We start from the raw sequence: 23,117 nt of genomic DNA on the forward strand, positions 1-23,117 counted from the left end.
ACAGTTGGGACTAACAGTCAGCAATTAGTTTTTCAACAGGTCTAACTTGTAAAACATAAAAAAAGATTGGCACGGCGGCCTATTTAGCTTACCACATTTAGTTGTCCAAAACATTCCCTGTTTTCATTGTTGCTTTTCTGACTCGTTTGTCTGTCTTTAAAGACTGTCTGTCTTTACATAAATCTGTCGATTTATGTAAGGGGCTGATTTCTTGGTGCAGCTTTTGAGCGCATCAACAAATCTCTGACTCTTTCAAATGACGTAACATTTTTATAAACAACATTGTTACCAGCATCTCCAAGGGCCCGCTGTCCCGTTTCTGTGTGACCGGCATTGCCAGTTTGGCGTAGAAGAAGAAGTGGGTGAGCATAAGGGGGAGAGAAAGGAAGCGCTGCGTTGACTTTTACTATGGTACGGAGTTGAAAGCATCGCTAACCAAAAGTGCAGATTGGAAACAACTTGCAATTCTTGTGATATGTTCTGTAAATGAATCTATGCATCTTATTATTTTATCCCTGCGACCCGACCCCGGAGCAAGCGGAAGATGATGGATGGATGGATGGATGGATGGATGGATGGATGGATGGATCGACATTTTTTAAAAACATTTTTATATTGTATTATCACCGGGGCTGTCATCGGCACGGTAATTTATGCGTCAACGCGGGGCTCCTATTGGTGCACCAGCGCGACGCTCCGATTGGTGGACTGCATAGCCGCCCGCCAGGGACTTGTTTGTTTTGCATTAGGGTGGCAGAAAGAAGAATAAAATGAGGGGGTAAAAAGCGTCAAGGTTCCTGTGTTATTTTCGCTGCCAAGCTTTTACAATTTAAAGCGACTGTTTTCTGTTCAGCCCAAATGCTTGATGAAAAGTTTGGGCAACCATGACTTAGAGTGGTGGTTTCCAGTGTTATATAATGTGTGCTCCTATCGTTAAAGTGCTGTGATTCGCAGCGTTATTTAGTCTAGAGGGTGCTAACGTAACAAGTGATGATGATGAAGAGTTCATCACCCCACATTCTCCTCCACATCGCTCGGTGAAATTATTTCCTTAATAATCACACACGCTAGGTGCCGGAATGGAGTAAATAAGACCCGGAACACGTGGAGTCCAAAATCAAGAGGTACTGGAACATGTTCCGGCTCACATTAACCCCTGAGCTGGAGTAACATTACTCAAAAACATATGCTAATTCGTTAACAAATACTGCAGGTACAATTAGTAGTGGCAGTTACACATGGCGAAATTAATGTAAATTAATGTAACGGATCGGGTGTGTGGCAGTTGTGTTTTGCATGCTTTTCTTGAACGCACCGTGTGACTGACAAGAGAGCAATTTGCTTCCAAACACACACACACTTGTCTTAGACGTTCCTCCATTTTTTATGCATTCGCTGACCTCCATTTTTAGCAATCTCCTTCCATGAATTTCTTGCCATTTAGCAATCTTTATAATGCCTTGACGAAACTTTGTACAGGTGGTCATACTCGCGGACCTCTTCGATGATCCTCTCGTCAGCTTGGTCCATTTTTGAGTGTAGCGCAAGAATGTTTGTATTGGTAGTGATTTTGCGCTGAACTCGAAACAATTGCCTGAGCGGACCAAACACAGTCCATTTGCGTCACGTCAGCAGGTGTTGATACAGAAGCATAGACCAGCATTGAGAGAGGTGCGGAGAGTGGGAAGTTTTTACTTTCTCTTTTCATGTTCTGTTGTTGTGTGTGTGGGAGGTGAGCCACGCTGTCTAGCCAGTTCACTCACGCACATACCACACTCATATTTTTCTATCATTTCTGTCTAAATTTCAATGGTAACTGTCACCTTTTTCTTTTTTTTATCATCTGCACTAACTTCCTGGCAGAATCCCCTGTCAGAAAGAGTTTCAACACCCACCTCCGGCAGAACTTCTCCCTTGTCCCGGGGGAGGTGGGGGAAATTGAGTCCGAGTTGGCCATTTGCCGCACCTCCATTGTTGAGGCGGCCGATCAGAGCTGTGGCCGTAAGGTGGTTGGTGCCTGTCGTGGCGGCAATCCCCGAACCCACTGGTGGACACCAGCGGTAAGGGATGCCGTCAAGCTGAAGAAGGAGTCCTATCGGGCCTTTTTGGCCTGTGGGACTCCGGAGGCAGCTGACAGGTACCGGCTGGCCAAGCGGACTGCGGCTTCGGCGGTCGCCGAGGCAAAAACCCGGACATGGGAGGAGTTCGGCGAGGCCATGGAAAACGACTTCCGGATGGCTCCGAGGAAATTCTGGTCCACCATCCGGCGCCTGAGGAGGGGAAAGCAGTGCACCATTAACACTGTGTATAGTGAAGATGGTGTACTGCTGACCTCGACTCGGGACGTCGTGAGCCGGTGGGGAGAATACTTCGAGGCCCTCCTCAATTCCACCGACACGCCTTCCTTTGAGGAAGCAGAGTCTGGGGACTCCGTGGTGGGCTCTTCGATCTCTGGGGTTGAAGTCACCGAGGCAGTTGGAAAGCTCCTCGGTGGCAAGGCTCCGGGGGTAGATGAGATCCGCCCGGAGTTCCTGAAGGCTCTGGATGTTGTGGGGGTGTCGTGGCTGACACGTCTCTACAACATCGCGTGGACATCGGGGACATTGGCAGACCGGGGTGGTGGTCCCCCTTTTTAAGAAGGGGGACCGGAGGGTGTGTTCCAATTATAGAGGGATCACACTCCTCAGCCTCCCTGGTAAAGTCTATGCAGGGGTGCTGGAGAGGAGAGTCCGCCGAGAAGTCGAATCTCGGATTCAGGAGGAGCAGTGTGGTTTTCCTCCCGGCCGTGGAACAGTGGACCAGCTCTACACCCTCGGCAGGGTCCTCGAGGGTGCATTGGAGTTCGCCCAACCAGTCTACATGTGTTTTGTGGATCTGGAGAAGGCGTTTGACCGTGTGCCTCGGGGAGTCCTGTGGGGGGTGCTCCGGGAGTACGGGGTACCGAGCCCCTTGGTAAAGGCTGTTCGGTCCCTGTACGACTGGTGTCAGAGTTTGGTCCGCATTGCCGGCAGTAAGTCGAATTCGTTCCCAGTGAGGGTTGGACTCCGCCAAGGCTGCCCTTTGTCGCCGATTTTGTTCATAATTTTTATGGACAGAATTTCTAGGTGCAGCCGAAGCGTTGAGGGGGTCCGGTTTGGTGACCTCAGTATTGAATCTCTGCTTTTTGCAGATGATTTAGTGCTGTTGGCTTCATCAAGTCGTGACCTCCAACTCTCACTGGAGCGGTTCGCAGCTGAGTGTGAAGCGGTTGGGATGAAGATCAGCACCTCCAAATCCGAGACCATGGTCCTCAGTCGGAAAAGGGTGGAGTGCCCTCTCCGGGTCGGGGATGAGATCCTGCCCCAAGTGGAGGAGTTCAAGTATCTTGGGGTCTTGTTCACGAGTGACGGTAGGAGGGAGCGGGAGATCGACAGGCGAATCGGTGCGGCGTCTGCAGTAATGCGGACTCTGCACCGGTCCGTAGTGGTGAAGAAGGAGCTGAGCCGAAAGGCAAAGCTCTCGATTTACCAGTAGATCTACATTCCTACCCTCACCTATGGTCACGAGCTTTGGGTCGTGACCGAAAGAACAAGATCCCGGATACAAGCGGCCGAAATGAGTTTCCTCCGCAGGGTGTCCGGGCTCTCCCTTAGATATAGGGTGAGAAGCTCGGTCATCCGGGAGGGACTCGGCGTCGAGCCGCTACTCCTCCGGGTAGAGAGGAGCCAGCTGAGGTGGCTCGGGCATCTGGTTCGGATGCCTCCCGCCCGGACGCCTCCCTGGAGAGGTGTTCCGGGCATGTCCCACCGGCGGGAGGCCCCGGGGACGACCCAGGACACGCTGGAGAGACTATGTCTCTCGGCTGGCCTGGGAACGCCTTGGGATCCCGCCGGAGGCACTGGTTGAAGTGGCTGGGGAGCGGGAAGTCTGGGCTTCCCTGTTAAAGCTGCTGCCCCCGTGACCCGACCCCGGAACAAGCGGAAGATAATGGATGGATGGATGGATGGATGGATGGATGGATGGACTAACTTCCTTGGGAAGCATGTTGATTTCTCTCACAAGAAAATCCGCCGTGCGTCCGTGTTGCGGTAAAACAATAAAATAGCGGCGCTGTCATAAATCGTCGTATTTCAAGCATGTCGTCATCTGTCAAGACAAATGACGAGTCAAAGTTTACGTCAAATGTTAAAAGGATCGTGTGTTGAGGTACCACTGTATTCCCTTTATAGTCGTGTAATATTTTGTTGTTTATTCAGAAAATGAAGCTGGTCAGGAAAGGATTTAGGAGGACAGAGAGAAAGAAAGGAGAAAATTGTGATACAGAAACATGACATTTGCTCCCTAGCTGCAAGTAGCGTTCGAAGCTCTTTACATGTACCAATTCTGAGAGGACACCATGTGAGGAGGAGATACACCTCGTAATCAATAGGATATGTGGAGGGAAGATTGGTCAGATTAGGGTGTGACTGGGCAGGGTGAATGATTTAGCAATGTCAATCTCATTTCCCCAAATATATTTTCTGTCATTCTATGTGCAATGTGATTAAAAGCTCTGTATAATTTTAACCTGACCGAGCTACTGTATGTGTTCTTTGTGAAGCTGATAAATTAGCTAGACTTTAATGGTCTTTCCAGGAGAGATCATTTCTTAAAGGTCCTGACATTTTGGGTATGAGCCCATTGTTAGTCCTTAAACATCTCATCACAGAGTCCATTTACTCTCAAGCCAAACTGTTTTTTCCTAAATGCCAGCACTTTAAGTGTTGAGTAGCAAAATGAAATATGGCTCACTGCTATTTTTTTTCTTTTTCTAATCTAATCTGATAATTATAATAACTTTCCTGCATTTTTTGCAGGCAATGATGGATAGCTATGGCAAAATCAAATAGGATATTGTTAAGAAAAGACATTAAAGGATTTCTGCTTGGGTATTGTACGGAGAATGTTATTTACCACTTCTAACTAGCTTGACAATGTCCTTTTCATCATATTACAACCCGGTAGGTTCAATTCATTGTAACTAAACGGTGATTGTTATGTTCTCATACCAGAGATGTAAGAGTGCACAACAAAACAGAGATTACAAAAGGGCAAAGCAAGAAAAAGGCTAAAGAATTAGGTCTTTCAGCTTTTCCCCCACTATTTCAGTGAATGCTTGAACACAGCTTTTCTTTGCAAATCATTTCTCATTGACATGCAAACACACTTTCGGCTCTCCTCCTCAGCGCTCTCCTCCTTATATGCACGCACACACGCACACACACGCCAAAGATTATGCATACACCACAGGGAGCGTGTTAATCTTATGTAAAGGGAATTCTTTGAATGAGAAGAAGTGTGTTCCATATTTTTGCACATTTGTGTGAAAGTGCACCCTGCCGCTAGATTCCGATTGGAAAAATAATCAGAGGTGAATCCTCCGCTCACAAATGTGGAGGAAGAAAAGGAGGAGACTGAGAAAGAGCAGTGAAGCGAGGGGAGCAGAAAAGTGGGCAAGGAGGTGAAAAGATTCAAGAGGCAAGACGTGGAGCGAAAGAATAAAGAGGAGAGAGCGCAGTAAGATGGACTGCAGAATAGGTTACCAATTACTGGGTCAGGGGGTCGACATTTTCATCTCTCGCCACAGTGCCAGATGCCAGCTGTACCCTTTCATTTTGTCTGATATGGGCGTTTAATGTGTTTTCTCCACTTATTTCTTCCAACACCGAGCTGAAGGTCACTGCAGCGAGATCAGATTTTTGTGACTATTTGCAACAAAGGTTGAGAAAAGGTACAGTGGTACCTCGACATACGTTCACATGGACATATCATCCTTTCGAGATCAGATGTAAAATTTGAGTCGTCATTTGTCTCGACATATAATGACATGCTTGAAATACGATGATTTATGACAGCTTCGCTTAATTGTTTTCCGACAAGGCGGACACACGGTGGATTTTCTTGTAAGACAACTCAACGTGGGTCTGAAGAAGGTTACTGCAGGAGGTGAAAAAAGGAAAAAAGTGACGCTTACCATTGAAAAAGGAAATAATAGTGTTGTCTTCTGAGAAAATTCTGCTCGACATACAACCATTTCAAAAATAAAAACCAGGTCCTGGAATGAATTAAATTCGTATTTGGCGGTACCACCGTATATTACATTCTTTCGTTCAAAATACACAAACAACCAATGCTGACAGCTATGGAGGACCAGGAGTGCAAAAATTTAATAAATACACAATTAAATGAATTATTAAATGTGTCATTAAAATGCTTCGATTTCAATATTTATACATGTATTTCAATATTTATTTATTTAGTTCCATTTTTATTTATTTCAATTTTTATTTATTTGTTTCATTGTTTATTTCATTTTCTATCTATTCATTTTTTTATTTATTTCAATTTATATTTAATTAGTTCAACATTTATTTCCATTTTTATTTATTTATTTATTACAATATTTATTTCAATTTTTATATATTTATTTCATTAATTATTTGTTTCAATATGTATTTATTTAATTCTCACTCTCTCGTTCCCCTTAGACCACATGAAATAATTTTATATGCCATTGGTTCATCAAACTCTGTGAGCGGGCATGAACTATGCTGGGTTTGAGTTGAGCTAGTCAAGCTACATGGGTCTGGTGTCAAGCTAGTGCTCCTTCCTTGCCAACATGGCAGCGATTGCTGAGGTTCTGCACTAGCTCTCTCTCACAATAAACCGCTATGTTTTGAAGCCACGTGCTCAGGATCCGAATTTCCTGCGCCAACGTGTTCTACTAAGTCTAACATGTCTGATAGAAAATCCCGAGAAAGCTCATGCAGAACCTCAGCAATCGCTGCCACGCTGCTAGGCTGGGAAAGAAAGAGCACTAGCTTGACTCCAGAGCCATGTCGCTTGACCCACCGAGTTTGATAAGCAAGTGTCAGATAAAATTATTTCATGCGGCCAAGGGTAACAAGAGTGCAAGAGTGAAATAAATAAAAAGTGAAATAAATAAATAAAAAAATTAAATAAATGAATAAATGGTGAAATAAAAATTGAAATAAATAAATGTTCAAATAAATAAAAAGGAAAATAAATAAATAAAAATAAAATAAACAAATATAAATTGAAACAAATAAATAAATAGTGAAATACTAGTAGATAAATACATATTGAAATAGAAGCATTTTAATGACACATTTAATATCTTATTCAATTGTGTATTTATTTACTGAATTTTTGCACTCCTGGTCCTCCATAGACTGCCACCTGCCAAACACTGCTTCACATTCCTTATTCAAATGACGTCAATCCTAAAACTCTCCCCCACAAAATTTGTGTCACCCACCTGTCCTCATTCTCTCATTGCCTAATTTCTGTGTATATAACCTCCCTATGTTTAGTCTTTCCTTGTTGCGTCATTGTCCATGTCAGATGTGTGTTCCCTGGCCCCCATCCTTGCTATGTTCCTCATTCATAATATATTGTTTTGACACCCGGTCTTTTGTTTGAACTTTTTGGTCAGTTTGAGTAAACATTTTTGAGTTAACACCACCCTGCCTTGCCTTCCTGCATTTGGGTCCCACCTTGTTCCGTGCTGGATTGCCCACGATTCCTGACACAACCACTGCAGATTGTACACTATGGTTAATTCAACTTTTATATCTGAAGTGGGCTGCAGCTATCGATTATTTTAGTAATCGATTAATATCAACCAATTAGTTCGAAAAATCTGATTAGGAACATTTAATGTGTTGCAGAATAAATTTAAAGAGATGTAAAACAAAGGCTTGGTAAGATTTTACTATCAAAACAGCATTCAGTGTGAATACAAAATAAAATTCCCGAGTGTTTCTTCAAACTATACGGACTTGCCCTTTCATCTAAAAAAAAAAATTCAAATACCTGAGCTTAACCTCAAACGGTATATAAAAAAAATAAATGAGGATCTAAGTACAACAAAAGAACAATTGGCTAAATGAATTGCAAAAGTCTGCTAGCTTAAATGCTATAAGATGCAAATTTTTTTTTAAACAATGCTCTTAACAAATCATTCAAACAAACATTCACACAAAAAACTGCTAAATATACCTATATAGTAAATTAAAAATGCATAAAAAACATTAGCTCAAACAAAAAACTTAACTTATGTTGGTCTTAACAGGGAGCAGCTGGATTCTGCCATGTTGGATAAGTTATGTAATATTCACTGTTGCCATTAGAGGGCAGTGCATCCACCCAAATCAATAAGACTAAATGCAAAGACTTTGAAAAGAAACCATTACAACGCCATTCAAATTAAAAGGATCCTCGAAGCAGCAAAATTTGATTCAAATCGCATTACTAGAGTTAATCGTTTCAGTACTAATCTAAAGTTCAATCTTATTTTGGATTCTCTTGTTATTCAACAATTTAGGATATACTGTAGATAACAGTAACTGTATTAAATTGCAATGTGAAATTGAATTATATTTGTTTTCTGAATAAATGAGACTGAAAGACATGAAGAAATAATATTTGACTTTTTTTACTTGAAGTTTATTTTCAAGTCACATGATGCTTGTTTCCTTACCTGTAAAGACCGAGGCGCTGACCAATTTGCTCTCCTGGCTCCCCCTGACAGCGTTCAAACTGATCTCATACTCGGTAGCAGGGAACAAACTGGACAAGGTATAGTTGGTCACATCACTGTCAATCACAACGCTGTCTACTCGACCTGTGGGGAAAACACACAGAAACTGAGCTTTGTCTCCATTCCTAGCTTGTCGCGTTCAACTTAAAATGCATTTACTATTTAATCACAGCAAAAGACGACTAAAAGATTCATGGCTCTAATTTAAAACTATAATTAAGATACATTGGTGGATGATGATGCTATTATAGCGTGCCAGAAAATCATGTTAAAAATATGGAAAATTAAATACCTCTGTCTGACTGGTAAGAAAGCTTATAATATTCAAATGGAGCCAGCGGTTTGATCCATGAAATAGTTACTATATCCTCAGCCACGGCGGACACAGTCATCTGCTTGGGTGGATCCATACCTACAGGATAATGCAAAGTTTGTTTAAAAAGAGTAACAAAACACTACCTGTGACAATGAACACTTCATTCTGTTACTGACTTTTTGTTTTCATGGGTCACATCTGTGGGTGGTCATTATAGCGGCTGTTCAATATACTATGTACTGAATTCTTTCTATATGATTGTTCATTCACACCCACACTGTATCACAGGTTTTTAAGTGATAATATTTTTTAATGTTTTTGCGTGAGGCAGAAAAACTCAATTTGGAGTTGCATGCCTTAAGGGTAGTACCACACTGGCCTGCTGTAATGCTTTGCCGAAAGTAAAAGGATACTTGCAGGTTTATATTCACTGTGACAGCAACGCTAAATTGTGATAGCTTGTCTAATGAATTATGCATTATGTTGTGGTTAAGGTAGCTGAGTATTGTTAGATGAAACTATCGTTTCATTGAAAAATGATTTTTTTTTTTTTTTTTAAACAATGCTTCTCTTTTCTTGGAAGTTTTACAGTAAACTAAGTGGTTGTGACAAACAGGTAGAAGCAGGCATGCCTTGTTTATTATTTACTTGGATAAATGCTCAAGGTTTTTTTTCCACATTTAATTGAAATAATTTTATATGATTGTTGAAAGCAAAAGATTGAAAACAAGCCCTTTAAAACAGTATATATTTTTTTTAAACAACATTATTTTAAACAATGTGGTGGGCTATAAGCAGGGGTGAAAGGGGTTAAAATTTCTTGGCTGAACTCCCTGATGTAAAGGTCACCATAGAGCCATACATTTTTTTTTTGTGTCAAACCTCCTAAAACCACAGAAATGCAAAGAAAATTGCTTTTGGCAGTTACACCAAAACAAACAATAACAGACAACAGGTTTTACACATGCATTAGGCTATTGCATTATACTTACAGACACTTGCTGTAACAAAGCATACATGAGAGACTGAAAATTTTCATTCAATTTTTTATTTTTTCAATGATGTGCAAAATAACAGCAAAAACACCATGCAGTAACCCCAACCTCCACCTCCTTATTTTCATTTTCCCTTATTTCCTCACATCTAAATGCAAAATCTCAATTTTAACTACTTAAGAATATAGGATGTATTGTACATTAAAATTGAATGTAAACATTGACATATTTAAAAAAAAAGTGACATACATTAACAAAAATAAGTACAAATGACGTAATGCAGAGTTAAATGGAATATAATTTGAAGTTAAAACAAACACTGACTTTTTTTTTTGTTACAATATAAGGAAACAAGTAAGTAGCCTAACATAGGTGCATGAACAATGAACAAAAAAAGTCCAAAGTGCACATAACTATACTGCTGAATGTATCACATTTGAGACAAGCATTTCTGGACCTCATTAAAGTAAAAAAAAAAAAAAAAAAAAAAAAAAAAAAAAAAAAAAAAAAACTTATTGTGTTGAATCTCACTTTAGTTGTACATGTTTTACCATGAGAACTGCATGTCATGCTTAATGTATCATTCATCAGTGGCACAGGAAGTGGGGTGCTGAGGATACTGCAGCACTCCCTGGTGTTGGGGTGAAAAAAAATGTTTTGGTAGATTATTTTTGTTAAAAAACAAATAAATCACATTGAAACAATGGCATACTTAACTTTGGGGAAAACATGGTAACCACCTGACACCTTGCTTGCTACCGGGTCATGTTAAGTAAGGCGCTATTGGAACAGAAAAGTTAAGTTGAGGAAAGGTGGAAAGTCCAGAAAGGAAATCCATCTTTGGTGTCTTCAATAGGTAAGACAGGCTTGAAATTGTAGCCATATTATTATTTGTTGTTTCTGTTGAGCTTCCGCCGTGCAGAGCGCGGTTGTTTTTTTGTGAGCAATTGACCTGTGACCTTTTAGTATTCAAATGTGTTTGTGTATCATTGTGCCGTCTAGCTAGGGAGATTTGCACTATGATACAAGGATACTTTTATTTCCAATACAAAAACTCCAACACTGTAGGCTAAATTGAATGCTGTCTTTGTAGTAGCCTAGTAGTAGTACATAAGCTATCCAGCGTGAGTGTGTACTGCCATTGTGTGGAGAAAACGCACAGGATTGTGACTGAAAATTTTTGACCAAAATGGCTGTTTTTGGATGGGAAAAACTAAAAAAAAGATCCTCAGCACCCTCTTCTGTGAGTGACTTGCAGCGCCCTTATCATTCATGATGCAAATTACAGAACATATATACAAATTAATTTAAAAACAAAACAAAAAAATAATGATGTTTTAGGACCACATAAAGCTTTCAAAAAACAAACAGAAAAAACTTGTGTATGTAAATCTAACGTTAGTAGATTTTCTTAGTAGTTTTGGAGATGCGTGTGTGGCAGCCTGGCAATTTTTTTTTTTTTTAACATGGAAGTTTGACAATAGCCGTCATATTTTCGGGATCAAAGCACCGTTCTGCCCCTGAATTTTATACCTGAACGGCGTCCCGGAACCGTTCCGGCCCACTTTCACCCCTATGTATAAGTATTTTATGGCCGTTTGTCAATTATCAATGCTACAGTATATGTAGGGTTCACCTATGGTGTTTTTGAGGTTTTTGAGGAAATGTATCCAGACAAAAACTTGATGCAGCAAGTGTTCTGGCATTTTACAGCAACATGTTCCCAAAATATCCAAAAGGCGGGTGACGTAAGAATAAGCAAAATACCTGTTGGAAATTTATCACCTACTGTATCGCGGGTTATTCTGGAACAGAACTTTAAACTACATTGTGAATAAACAAAAGTGTCAACTGCTTGAAAAGATATTCAAAGACCAATCAAAACACATTCCAAAACATAATTAACATTATGGAAAGTGCTCCCTGCTAATCCACAGGCGATTTCTTCCCCCGCTGACAATTTGTTTAAACGTGTCTACGGAGACTACTGAAATATTGTGGAATAGGTTACAGCGGAGACAATTTGTGCAAACAATTCATCTGACGGCACTTACTTAGCTATTATCAGTACCAACGGAAGAAAGTCTAAGAGATGTGGGTAATGAGGAGGAGATTAAAGCACTTGCTCGGGGAACGCAGCGGCACGGGCAGCACTTCAAATCAAAACAATAATGACTAGTATTCATGAGAAGAAGGGGTAATTTATAATTCCTGCCTTTGAAATTATTTAATTTCCACTTGGCTGGAAAACAGCAGTTTCTTTAGAAAAGTTGTGCCCGTTCGGGCGTGGTTATCTTACTAATTATGTTTGCTTTGGTAAAGGTGAAACTGGCATGATGGCGTTTGTTGTTTATTATTTAATGAAGCTTCCTCGAGAGACAGGAAAGGTGTCGATCCGAATACAAAAAAGCTCTGACTGAAGTGTCTGCAGTGCTTCACAATTCATTTGCTCTAAGTAAGGCTGTTAATTATAAATGAAATGCCTCCACTGATGTTTTCTTATTTGTAGAAAAATCACCACATCTAACAAAAGGTAAAGGGAAAGACAATAACTAGTAAAGGTGACCTTCATGTGAAAGACAGTTGCTCAAAGTATTTAAGAATGCAAACTGGAAATTTCCTAGACTTCGGATTAGGAAGAAAATAATGTTTTACGTGATTCATTGATAGAATAGATCCGAGCCCAGTTGCATGTGATTATGAGTATTAATAACATCACGAGGACGGGCGGGTATTCTGGGATACTCACACTTCATTGACTAGCATAGTACGGCCATTTGCTGGAAATACTAGCTTATATTTATATAGGTTATATGACACGTCAGAAAATGAAATTCTTCAAATTATAAAAGAAGACTGTGATTGGGTTAAGTGTGTCCCTTTAAAGGCCGAGTTATGCTTCTGCGGCAGACCTACGCCGTCAAGGCAGACCTGATTTACAACCCTCCGCCGTAGCCTGACGTGCACCTCCACAGATTCTTGACTGGACGTCACGTCAACGCATGGTGACGTGACGCAAATAGACTGTGATTGGTCTGCTCAGACTGTTGTTTTCTGTTCAGCGCGAAATCACTGCTATTTACAAACATTGTTGTGCTACATGCAAAAATGGACCAAGCTGACGAGAGTATAATCGAAGAGGTCCGCAAGTACGACAACCTCTGCAATGTCTCGTCAAGACATTATAAAGATTGCCAAATAGCAAGCAATTTGTGGAAGGAGATGCTGAAAATACAGGGCTGGACGTCAGCGATTGTATAAAAAAATGGAAGAACCTCCGAGACAAGTATGCGTGTGTTCGGAAGCGAATGGCTACACGAAGCAGTGACACAGTCAGCCAAATACTGCCAGCTTTTTATCACTTCATGTCGTATTTTTTGTTGGTGCACTACATCATTAATTTTGCACAAATGTTTGCTATGAGTCTATGACTTATTTACATTTTCCACTTCAAGTACTGGACTGTCTCAGAAAATTAGAATACACAATATTCTAATTTTTTGAGACAGTCCTGTGTATATATACAGGACTGTCTCAGGAAATTAGAATATTGTGTATTCTAATTTTCTGAGACAGTCCAGTATATGAAGAATAAAACACAGGTTTGGTGTCAAAAGAGTTGTTTTGACATTTGATTTTCAACAACAGACAGTTCACACACTAGATACATCATCACTAATTGAGAGTGCCTTGGTGCTTTTATAATAATGTGTTTACCATCAAGGCTTCCAACACAGTTCCATCTGCTATGCTAGCTCATTGACTGGTTGGAGGATACAGCAAATGCTAGAATTGGTAAACTGCCAGTCTCTGTACGGCATCAACAGTCGGACAGACCACCTCCGCAACAGTCTTCTGCGTCGCCTGCGCCTCAACATTTGCATGTTCAACATTTGTTGTTCAAAAAAAAAATTGAAATGGTGAAATTGACCCATTTTAAATTTTAACACATCTTTTAAAGTGAAATTGCTATTTGTGATGTTTTCTTTCAAATTTTTATTTGGATGTTTACTGACCTGTTTTCCCCTATTTTAAATAGTCTTAGTTTTATTTATGGAACATTTTAACACATATTTTGCAGTGAAATTATTAGTGGAGTTATTTTATATCACGATATTTACTCATAGAGGTCAAAGTGACCCATCTATTTTTTTAAATGGTATTTTTGGGTATTAAACGTGTTCTGCTTGGCTTAATGAAGGTTCGTGGTACATGTTTACGATTCAATTGGTTTTAACAATTCAGTTACTGATGCGTTTAACTCTCATTGTCATAGACGGCCATTTTGACTGGGAAGTCAAAAATGGATCGGACATCTATCGCCATCAGTAGCAGCCAATGATCCTGAGCTTAATTTTTCAAATAATTTTTTAACAGTTGCACATTCCTTAGGTCAAACCGACCCAACAAAACTTGGGTAACAGGAGGGTTAAGTCCCGCAGGTGCCAGAATAAAATGTAATTAAATGTTCATCTATTTAATATAAAACTGAGCCGATGAGATTGTTGGAAGAGCCATGTGTAGCCCCAGAGCCACAAGTTGCCAACCCATGGTCTATGTTTTTTCTGAAGAGATATGGACAATTGCAAAAACAAACAAAACTATACAATACAGTATTGTAACGTGCAGAACTTTGGTTTTGTTTGAATTAAAAAAAACAAAATAAAATACTTTTTTCGGTATCAACAGATTCTCAAAATCAAGGTGACTCGGACTTTACCTTTTTCATTCAACAGAACAGGTTTTAAAAAAAATAAATAAAAAGGTGACTCGGACTCAGGTGCATAGATATGCCATCGGGACAACTCTAGAGCCCCTTTCAGACTGAGGCCATGTCTAGCCCTAGCAGGTTTTTTTTTCTTTTTAAAACCGAGGATCCTGCCATAATACGTCTGGAAAAAATAATTACATCTACAAAAGCTTCCATAGCCAACCGCATTTATTCATTTTTAAGTACATTCAGAACATTGCGCGAAGAATAATTGTCCTTAATACCCCATTCTTCACATGTGTTCTTCAATATGAAGCACTGCAAGAGTTTGTGAATAAATAGAAGCAAAAAGCACCTGCCTAATTTACTCCAAATGTAAACATTGGTCTCATGTGTGACATGGGAACACAGTTTGTCACAGTCATTGACATTTCCACAGTTAAATCTTCGGTGATCATTGTCCACATAATGGCGCTACAAACGCAGAATTCGCACATCTTCACTTTGGATTAAGTTTTTAAGAACCCTCGCTTAAATGTGCATGTGTGTGTGGATGATAGGCCAAACTGTAGAAAAAGTTTTTCTTTTTGCCACATACCCTGTTATGTGTAGACATGGCCTTATATCCCGGTAAATTCCCATGTAAAGTGACGCAGGATTTACCTGTGTCATGGTTTCAGACATGGAGGGGAGGGCGGGATTTTATATCCCGGACATTATGTAATTTTTTGTTGGCATCGATAACAAAATAAACCACATATTTCCAAAGATGGATGATGGTCTCGCTTTTCCTCAGCTCTAAGATACTCTAGGACGCGACCAGCTAAATGTCCGTGTCATCTCCATGTCAGTCAATCCGAGAAATTGCTTTCAAACATATGGCCTACCCCTTCAAATCCCGGGATTTAAACGGAGTTCAGCGTATTTCTGAAAGGTTTAGTTTTCACTAGCGGTTTTAGGCTATATTAAATCGATAGGTAGCATTGATGTGGTAGACACAATGTTGCGGTGCATAAGTTCAATAAAGTACAACGTATTCTTTTAATAGACTTTTCCATCCAATAAGGCTGCTAACCTGTTGTGAGTGATGCTGTAATAGGCTCAGAGGTGACTTCCCCCTGTATTGTGATTAGGCTGATGGTGTACTGAGTGGAGGGAAGCAGCCCTTGCACCAGTGACCTCGTTTTGGAGCCATCCAGGGTCACCTTAGAGGTGTCAGTGCCATCAGCAGAGCTGTAGCTGAGGATGAAGATGTCAGCGGGCGGTGCTGGCGAGCTCCACGCCACCAGCACCGAGTCTGAAGTCACCTCGGACAAGTAGAGGTGGGAAACCGGCCGGATCCCTGGAATTATATGGATTAAACGTCAAAAATAAGTCCGCTGAGAGCAGGGAAAAGCGGAGAAATAAATAAAGATGTTGTCAAAGATGGAAATGGAGAAGGAAGCCTTGGTGGTGATGGATGGAGGGATGTTGCTGGCAAAATTGGCCTTGGGTAAGATCTTGATCTGGCAGACCAGAAAGTCACGAGGATGTGATGATTTAATCGCTCATGAAGAGCAGAGGCTAATTGGATTATGTGCCATAAAGATGAAGTTGTGATAGGATTGATCATGAAAAGAAAATGGAAAAGCAGATGTTGCTGTCAAACCGTATGACTTAGACAGCTAATGATGAAGTGAATGAACATGATGAAAAACGTTAGATGGATAGATTTTCAACTGCTTTCAGTCAGCACACATTATATTTACTGTAGAGTGAAATTGAAGGTTATATAGTTGTGCATCTGACAGCTATTTATGCTTGATCAAGCTTAAAAATCAGGCTTTTGAAGTTGCATTTCGAGTGAATTTTCCATGTTTTCGTTTAAGATGAGCTCTCCTGAGTACAGATAATTAGATGTTACTTTTGAAGTCGACGAAAAGATGACATCTAATTAACTTTTTCATCCCCTGATGTTCCATCTTATCATCCTGTCATCGCTCCCCATGCCAAATGGTTAGAGCGGTATTATTTGCAGAAGACACAATATGAAGTCATTCAGTACTAGTATGATGATGTTGAAGACGATGATGATGATAACTACAACTGCCATAGTGTAGATGAATAGATCAAGACAGGGATGATGTGAGGAAAAGGCAAGCGTTAAGTTTTAATGTTGAACAGTCACATCGGGCTACTTTTGGAACTGCAAAATCACTGCTGGTGAAGATGGACAGATAATTCATCAGAAAGAAGGGATATGATTGACTGTGTGAATAAAAGTCCCAGAAAAAAACAAGACAGAAAATGAGGGAATGACTATGTGACTGAAGAAATCAACATGCATAGACTAAGATGAAGAGCCCGAATCACAAAAAGGTGCTATGTGAACTGAGCTCATTAGCAAGCTCCAATTTTTTGGATCTACTAATAGTGTCTTTGAACTAAAGTTATAAAGGTTATTTTTAAAAAGTGACTCAACCTTCGTTGATTAAATTCACAACCGGTCTCTGCTGGATTCCTTAAATCTAACAAACTTGTGCTGGATGGTTAGGTTGACGGAAACTCAAGAATGGTGAACGGCTGAATTTGAGCATTTTTATCTAGCTTTCCTATTAGCAAAAAACAGATTGTAGAATCTGCCCTAGAACATTTATCAGAGTTTTTTTTTTTGCTTTCCGGTCACACACACAAAAGAACGAAACCCATTTTCTTTGCAAAAACAGTTTTATGTTCCATCAGTTGTCAAAGCCAATCTGATTAATAATGCATTGTGGAATAATCAATTTAACTAATAACCAGTGAGACTCAATCTAAAGCCAGATCTGTCGGCGAACTACACATAAAAAAAAAAAAAAAAAAAAAAAAAAAAAAAAAAAAAAAAAAAAAAAAAAACACAATGACACTATTATTGATAGGGATGGGCCAGGGCAAATTTATATAAAAAATGTGTTTGTCGTTTGTGCTACGTTTGTGCTGTAAAACGATTTGTTTGTATTTCTATTGTTTTTAAGATATTTACAATTCTTTTATAGGTCAGTCTTAGGTCAACCCCCCTCCCCATTTTGATTAAAAATGGTGTCAATAGTTTATGCTGGTTGTTGCTGTTAAAATGTTCATTTGTGCTATCATTTTTGAGATATTAATTTTGAGTGATGACGTCACAAAGCCCCCCATTTATTGCAAAATGGACCCAAAATGGTGCCATTTGTTTATGCTACGTTTGTTCTGAAAAATTTCGTTGGTGCTGCTATTGTTTTATAGATATTGAGATATTAATTTCGAGTGATGAAATCACTCTCAGCTTTTTCGTATCAAACTCCCGTACCTTGAGATATGAGTTTCGAGTGATGACGTGACTCTCAGCCCCCTATTTATTGCAAAATGGACCTAAAGGGGGGGCATTCGTTTGCGCTAGTTGTTGGGACACCCCACTGTTACGGATATAGTAGTTGGTAGGCTAGGTCAACCGTTATGGAGGGGCTGCGATTGACGTCATCACTTGAAATTAATATCTCAATATCTATAAAACAATAGCAGTACAAATTAACATTTTTACAGCACAAACAAACACAAACCGAGCACAAACGAATGGCAATATTGCCTTTCCTTTCAGCTGTAGATGGGCGGGCTGCGTGATGTTATCATCTGAAATTCATATCTAAAACACAATAGCACTGCAAATGAAAATGTTTACAGTGCAAAGGAAGCATAAAGGATTAACACCATTTTTAGCAATTTTCAAATCAAAATGGGGGGCTGGTTGGGTGGCTGGTTGACCTCAGATTAAAGAAAGAAAATAGAAAATAGAAAGAATTGTAAATATCCTAAAAACAATAGCGGCACAAACGAAACCTTTTACGGCACAAACATGCACAAACGTAGCACATTAAATTTTAAATTAATTTGCATCTGACGGGGGGGCCAGCCTTACAGTGGTTTCCGTTGGGATTGTAAAGTTATTTCGTGGATTTGGTTTTGTTTTGTAAATAGTCAATGCTGTACATTTTTGCATTTTACTGGGTAGAGCTGAACCTGGTTTGTGTTGCGTCAATCTCCGCCTGACACCAGTGTTATTTATTACTATTTTATTTTTTACGTCTACATACTCTTTATTTGACTGGTTATGAAACTTTGCACAAAACCACCTCACACACTTCTGGTTTAAGCCCCGCCCCCTCCAACTATAGATACAGATCATTTAGATCAGGGGTGTCCAAATCAGTCCTCAAGTACCACTGTGGGTCCTAGTTTTTGTTCCCACCAATCGAGCACAGACGTTTTAACTAATGAGGTTTCTGTTAAAACGAGCAGCACCTGACTACAATCAACTGATTACACTTGTAAGACAGCAGATTGGTGCAAAGGTGTCGTCCTGTTTTGTTGGAAAGAAATTCAGCACCCACTGCGGGCGGATGTGGAATAGTTTGGTGACCCCTGATTTAGATGGTTGAACAGACACAAATACAGGTAGTCCCCGGGTTACGATGTACCCAACTTTATTGATTTCAACTTTACGATGTCTCCTGTCATTTTTCTTTTTTAACAATGTTGACTTTTTTTTTGTGATGTGTGCTTTTATTTTGGCACAGGAAGCGTAGAGCACATAGTAATTCCGCACTCGAGTAAGAGAGCGTGTACACACAAAGAAGTCGGGCAGCCGAGTGAGAGAGGGGAAAGATTACAGCTGCAAGCCTGCGCGCACATTTGTTGCTTGTGAAGCATCTGCAGAGGCAACATCTGCATACACAACATTTTATACTGTTTACTGTGCGCTTTCAATTGTGGTCGAATACTTGGGGCAAATTTATGTGACTGTTTCTGATTATGTGCGGACGCTAACTGATGCTAATCGTTTGTGTGGATTGTTATTGCTGTATCAGCAGCTAGTTAAAAAATATACAATAAATTCCTGCCTTTGAATTACTGTTATTGAAGATGAAACTGATTTAATTTTTATTTTAGTTTCAATCTGCAAGTTTTGATGTCATGAGCAGCTGAATAAAGTGGGCAAACCATACAGACGTCTGACATCATCATTCCGGAGCTTAGCTCGCATGTTAGCTAGGACTTAGCTCCAACGCCTTGACGAGGATAGTACAATAACGTTGAAAAATGTTTTTGGATAATTATATTGAGATTTAAGGGGTATTTAGGGGCACTTTTCGTGTTAATTCTGACTTGCGAGGAAATTCGGGTTACGTCGCTATTGTAGGAACGGAACTCGTTCGTAACCCGGAGACTACACCTGTAGTGGTTTACTCGCTACTTCCTAATAACTGATTAGCGTGTCTAGAATCATTATTTCACCATATTTCTTCACCATATTTTGGGAAATTTATGATGACAATATTAACTGTGACTTGCTTTTAAAAAATATGCTTGGGTACAAATACACATACCTTGCTTTAAATTACACTTTACATCTACCTGTAAATGCATCGATGGAAGCTGCATTGCTCTGCTGTCTCCCTCTCTTTGCTGCCACTGTGATAGTGTATTCAGTTCCGGGCTCTAGGTCTGTCAGAGTGGTGGTGGTTTCATCTCTAGGCACAGTCAACTGAAACACAATGAAAACTGGAGTCAAATAATTAGAACACGCACAGTATATATTCATGTTTATGCAAAGGTGCATTCCTAATGAATATTTATGTTTTTCATTCTTATTCACCTCAGTAGTCACGCCTGAGGAAGATGTGAAGGTGACCTTATAGAAGTCAATGGGGCCTTGGACTGTGCCCCACACCAGGGTGATGGTGTTGTCTGTAGATGCTGTTACGGTTAGATCCATAGGCACATCCAGACCTGACGCAATAGAGAGGCAAAGACAAATATTGCTATATTTCATTTGATTCAGAGAATCATCCGAGAATCTCGGGGGGGTTTTGCCTTTTCTTTAGCTGTTTCTGCAACATCTTTTTTTTTTTTTTTATTAGTGATAAAACCAAACCAAAAAAAGATTTGGATTTCCTGTGAGAAAAAAATGACTGTTCATCCAGGCATGACATAAAGTAAATCCACGCTGAAATTACAAAAAGCTCTTCCACATCATTCGATGCACATTCCGACCAAGACGTCTTTCCAATCCATAGGATCAAAAATGTGATGAAAAGGAGTTGCAGCCGGGGGTGCATGCATCAATGTTACAGGTCAATAATTCTTTTCTTGACATGAGAGGATGCAGAATGATGCACTTTCTATTTTGTTGATAAACCTGCATCAATACAAATGTTCTCTTCATCTTTTTGAGCCCTATGGTCAGTAAATCATTATTGGAGGAGGTTTGTAGGGGCCACAAAATTAAATATTTAGCTATATAAATGCAATTTGTATTCAAACTGCAGAAGTTGATGATTGCATTGCCAATCCTTAGCTTTTATTTACTCATACCTCTAGAGATTAAGAAAAAAAAATGTTGACTTTGTTGTGTTTTGGAGGACTTAAATAGAATTAATAAAAGTGCTCAAAGCGGATCCTCAAAACAGAATGAAGTCTTTCATCGCGATAACTGAAGCACAGCATTGAAAAACACATTTAGCCTTTCGAGTGAATACAACTGGAGTACTTCAGAGTTAACTTTATTTTTTTTATTCAGAAAAAAGGAAGTGGTCACAAAATAAAATGCCCAAGAAACAAATTTGACAATGTCGAAGCTTATGAACGTGCATTGAACATATATGACCGTTACATGTCAACCATTAACCAATTATTCTTTGTGTGTCTCAAACTAGTTACACGAATCAATACAAAATCATCATAACACAAAACTCAAAATCTCAAGAACCCATGCTGAAAATGAAACAGGAAGTTGGTTATATTTAATTTATAGCCTAATTAAATTGTTTAGATTTGCCATTAAAAAAGTCCAGAAAGGTATTTATTTATGTATTTATTTTTATTTTTTAAGTTGTGCCTTCAGTACCAGGATGGAAATGTCTTTCATAATGTGATGCAGAAAAAAAGTCTCATGTAACCAACGTAAAGTGGGGCATTTTAAATGAAAGCGCCATTTTGGGCAAATAGCTTGATGTAGTACAACCACTTCACTTCACTTCTACTATATTTATGTCACACTGCTGTTGTCATTGTTGTGCACTCCCTTTGGGTGTGGTATTACCAGTGTTGTCACTTGAAAAAGCAATCTAATTACTGTTTACTGATTACGCCTCAAAAAAGTAATCTAGTTACTTTATGGATTACTTCATTATCAAAGTAACTAAGTTACTTCAAAAGTAATTTATCAGTTACTTTTTACCAATGTTTCTCCCTTTGTCGCCTCAACATATGAATGACAAAAGAAAAATGTCATCGATGTAATTGACTTTCCGATAATTAAATTTAAAGGGGATGTTTAGAATTTTTCATAGAAGGATTAATTTTCGAGTTAGCGAGGTTTAATTAGTCGATGGAGGAGATTTCAACCACCATTGACTCGCGTTAATTTAGCCCCTCCAGAGCTCTGAAACTAACAAATAACTGACAAACTGCATGTGCAATTGTGCATGGAATTTGTTGAAATTAACGCTACCGATTTATTAACCACCCCCCTCCCCCCCAACTCGACGAAAAAGCCTAATGTCAAAAATCCTGAGTTTGGGATTAGGGTTAACAGCATATCAGTGCCAATGTAAAACAATGCAAAATAACTACACAATAATTAGCAAAACACATATGAATTGCACAGTGCAATACACACAAAGGTGGAGGTGGGCGCGGACGCGCGCGCTCAACCAGCAAGCACGCCGTGCACATATGCGGTCAATTTGGACACAAAACGTGGCGGCAATGAAGCACTTTACACTCAATTGGACATACAACACATCCCAAAGATGCTAAACGAACACATAACCTCACGGCATAAATGTGCAACACGAATATGATGTAAACAAAGCTTGGCAACTTGTAGCAATGACTGCCCGTCATTGCAACGGCAAAGCTACAAAACGGCCGCGCATTTAGGGGGTCCAATCTATTGCTGATACCCTCCAAAATGAGGAAAAAAATACTCACCTTCATTCATGCATGTACACAGATCAACATTCCCTTGCAAATTTGAACACTCGGCTCGAATGTGACTTGCCCAGGCCTTTCTCAGTCCCACAACTATGAGCGCGTGTGACTCGAAACCAAAACAGGAAGTACCGGTGAATGGTTACCATAGAAACACGTACCGGGAACCTTTCTAGCATTCATTAATACAAAATGCTCTTCGAACATGACTACAATATTCTTCGTTCTACATACATTATGAGGTAATAACAAAATAGTAATGCACAGACACTAAGGAAACTAACTTTAATCAGATGACTCGTTTGGAAAAATGAACGCGTTAGATTACACGTTACTGAAAGAAATTAATCAGATTACAGTAATGCGTTTTACTGACAACACTGGGTATTACAGTAATAAAGAACCTCTCTGATGTGTCGTGTGTACATTTGATGAGTAGCACACTGAATGAAGAAGTGTTGTTCCACTCCAGTTTTGGCCTTACATGCACTTACAGGGTGACCCAAAAAAAAGTTTACACTGCCA

At 39.7% G+C, this 23,117-nt stretch overlaps 1 protein-coding gene across 3 annotated transcripts in view; it reads right to left on the reverse strand.

The window, feature by feature from the left end:
* Positions 1-23,117, reverse strand: part of tnr (tenascin R (restrictin, janusin)) — a 404,554-nt gene that overhangs the window by 87,174 nt on the left and 294,263 nt on the right. For 2 of the 3 annotated variants that reach the window (XM_057857035.1, XM_057857034.1), the window contains exons 18-22: positions 20,254-20,387; positions 20,013-20,142; positions 15,679-15,945; positions 8,874-8,993; positions 8,522-8,665 (exon numbers count right to left, since the gene is read on the reverse strand). In XM_057857035.1, the coding sequence (XP_057713018.1) occupies positions 8,522-8,665; positions 8,874-8,993; positions 15,679-15,945; positions 20,013-20,142; positions 20,254-20,387 (795 nt within the window). The remainder of the gene's footprint in view (positions 1-8,521; positions 8,666-8,873; positions 8,994-15,678; positions 15,946-20,012; positions 20,143-20,253; positions 20,388-23,117) is intronic. The other variant, XM_057857036.1, reaches the window with a different exon arrangement.

This window comes from Corythoichthys intestinalis, chromosome 14, assembly GCF_030265065.1.
Source record: "Corythoichthys intestinalis isolate RoL2023-P3 chromosome 14, ASM3026506v1, whole genome shotgun sequence".
Lineage (NCBI taxonomy): Eukaryota > Metazoa > Chordata > Actinopteri > Syngnathiformes > Syngnathidae > Corythoichthys > Corythoichthys intestinalis.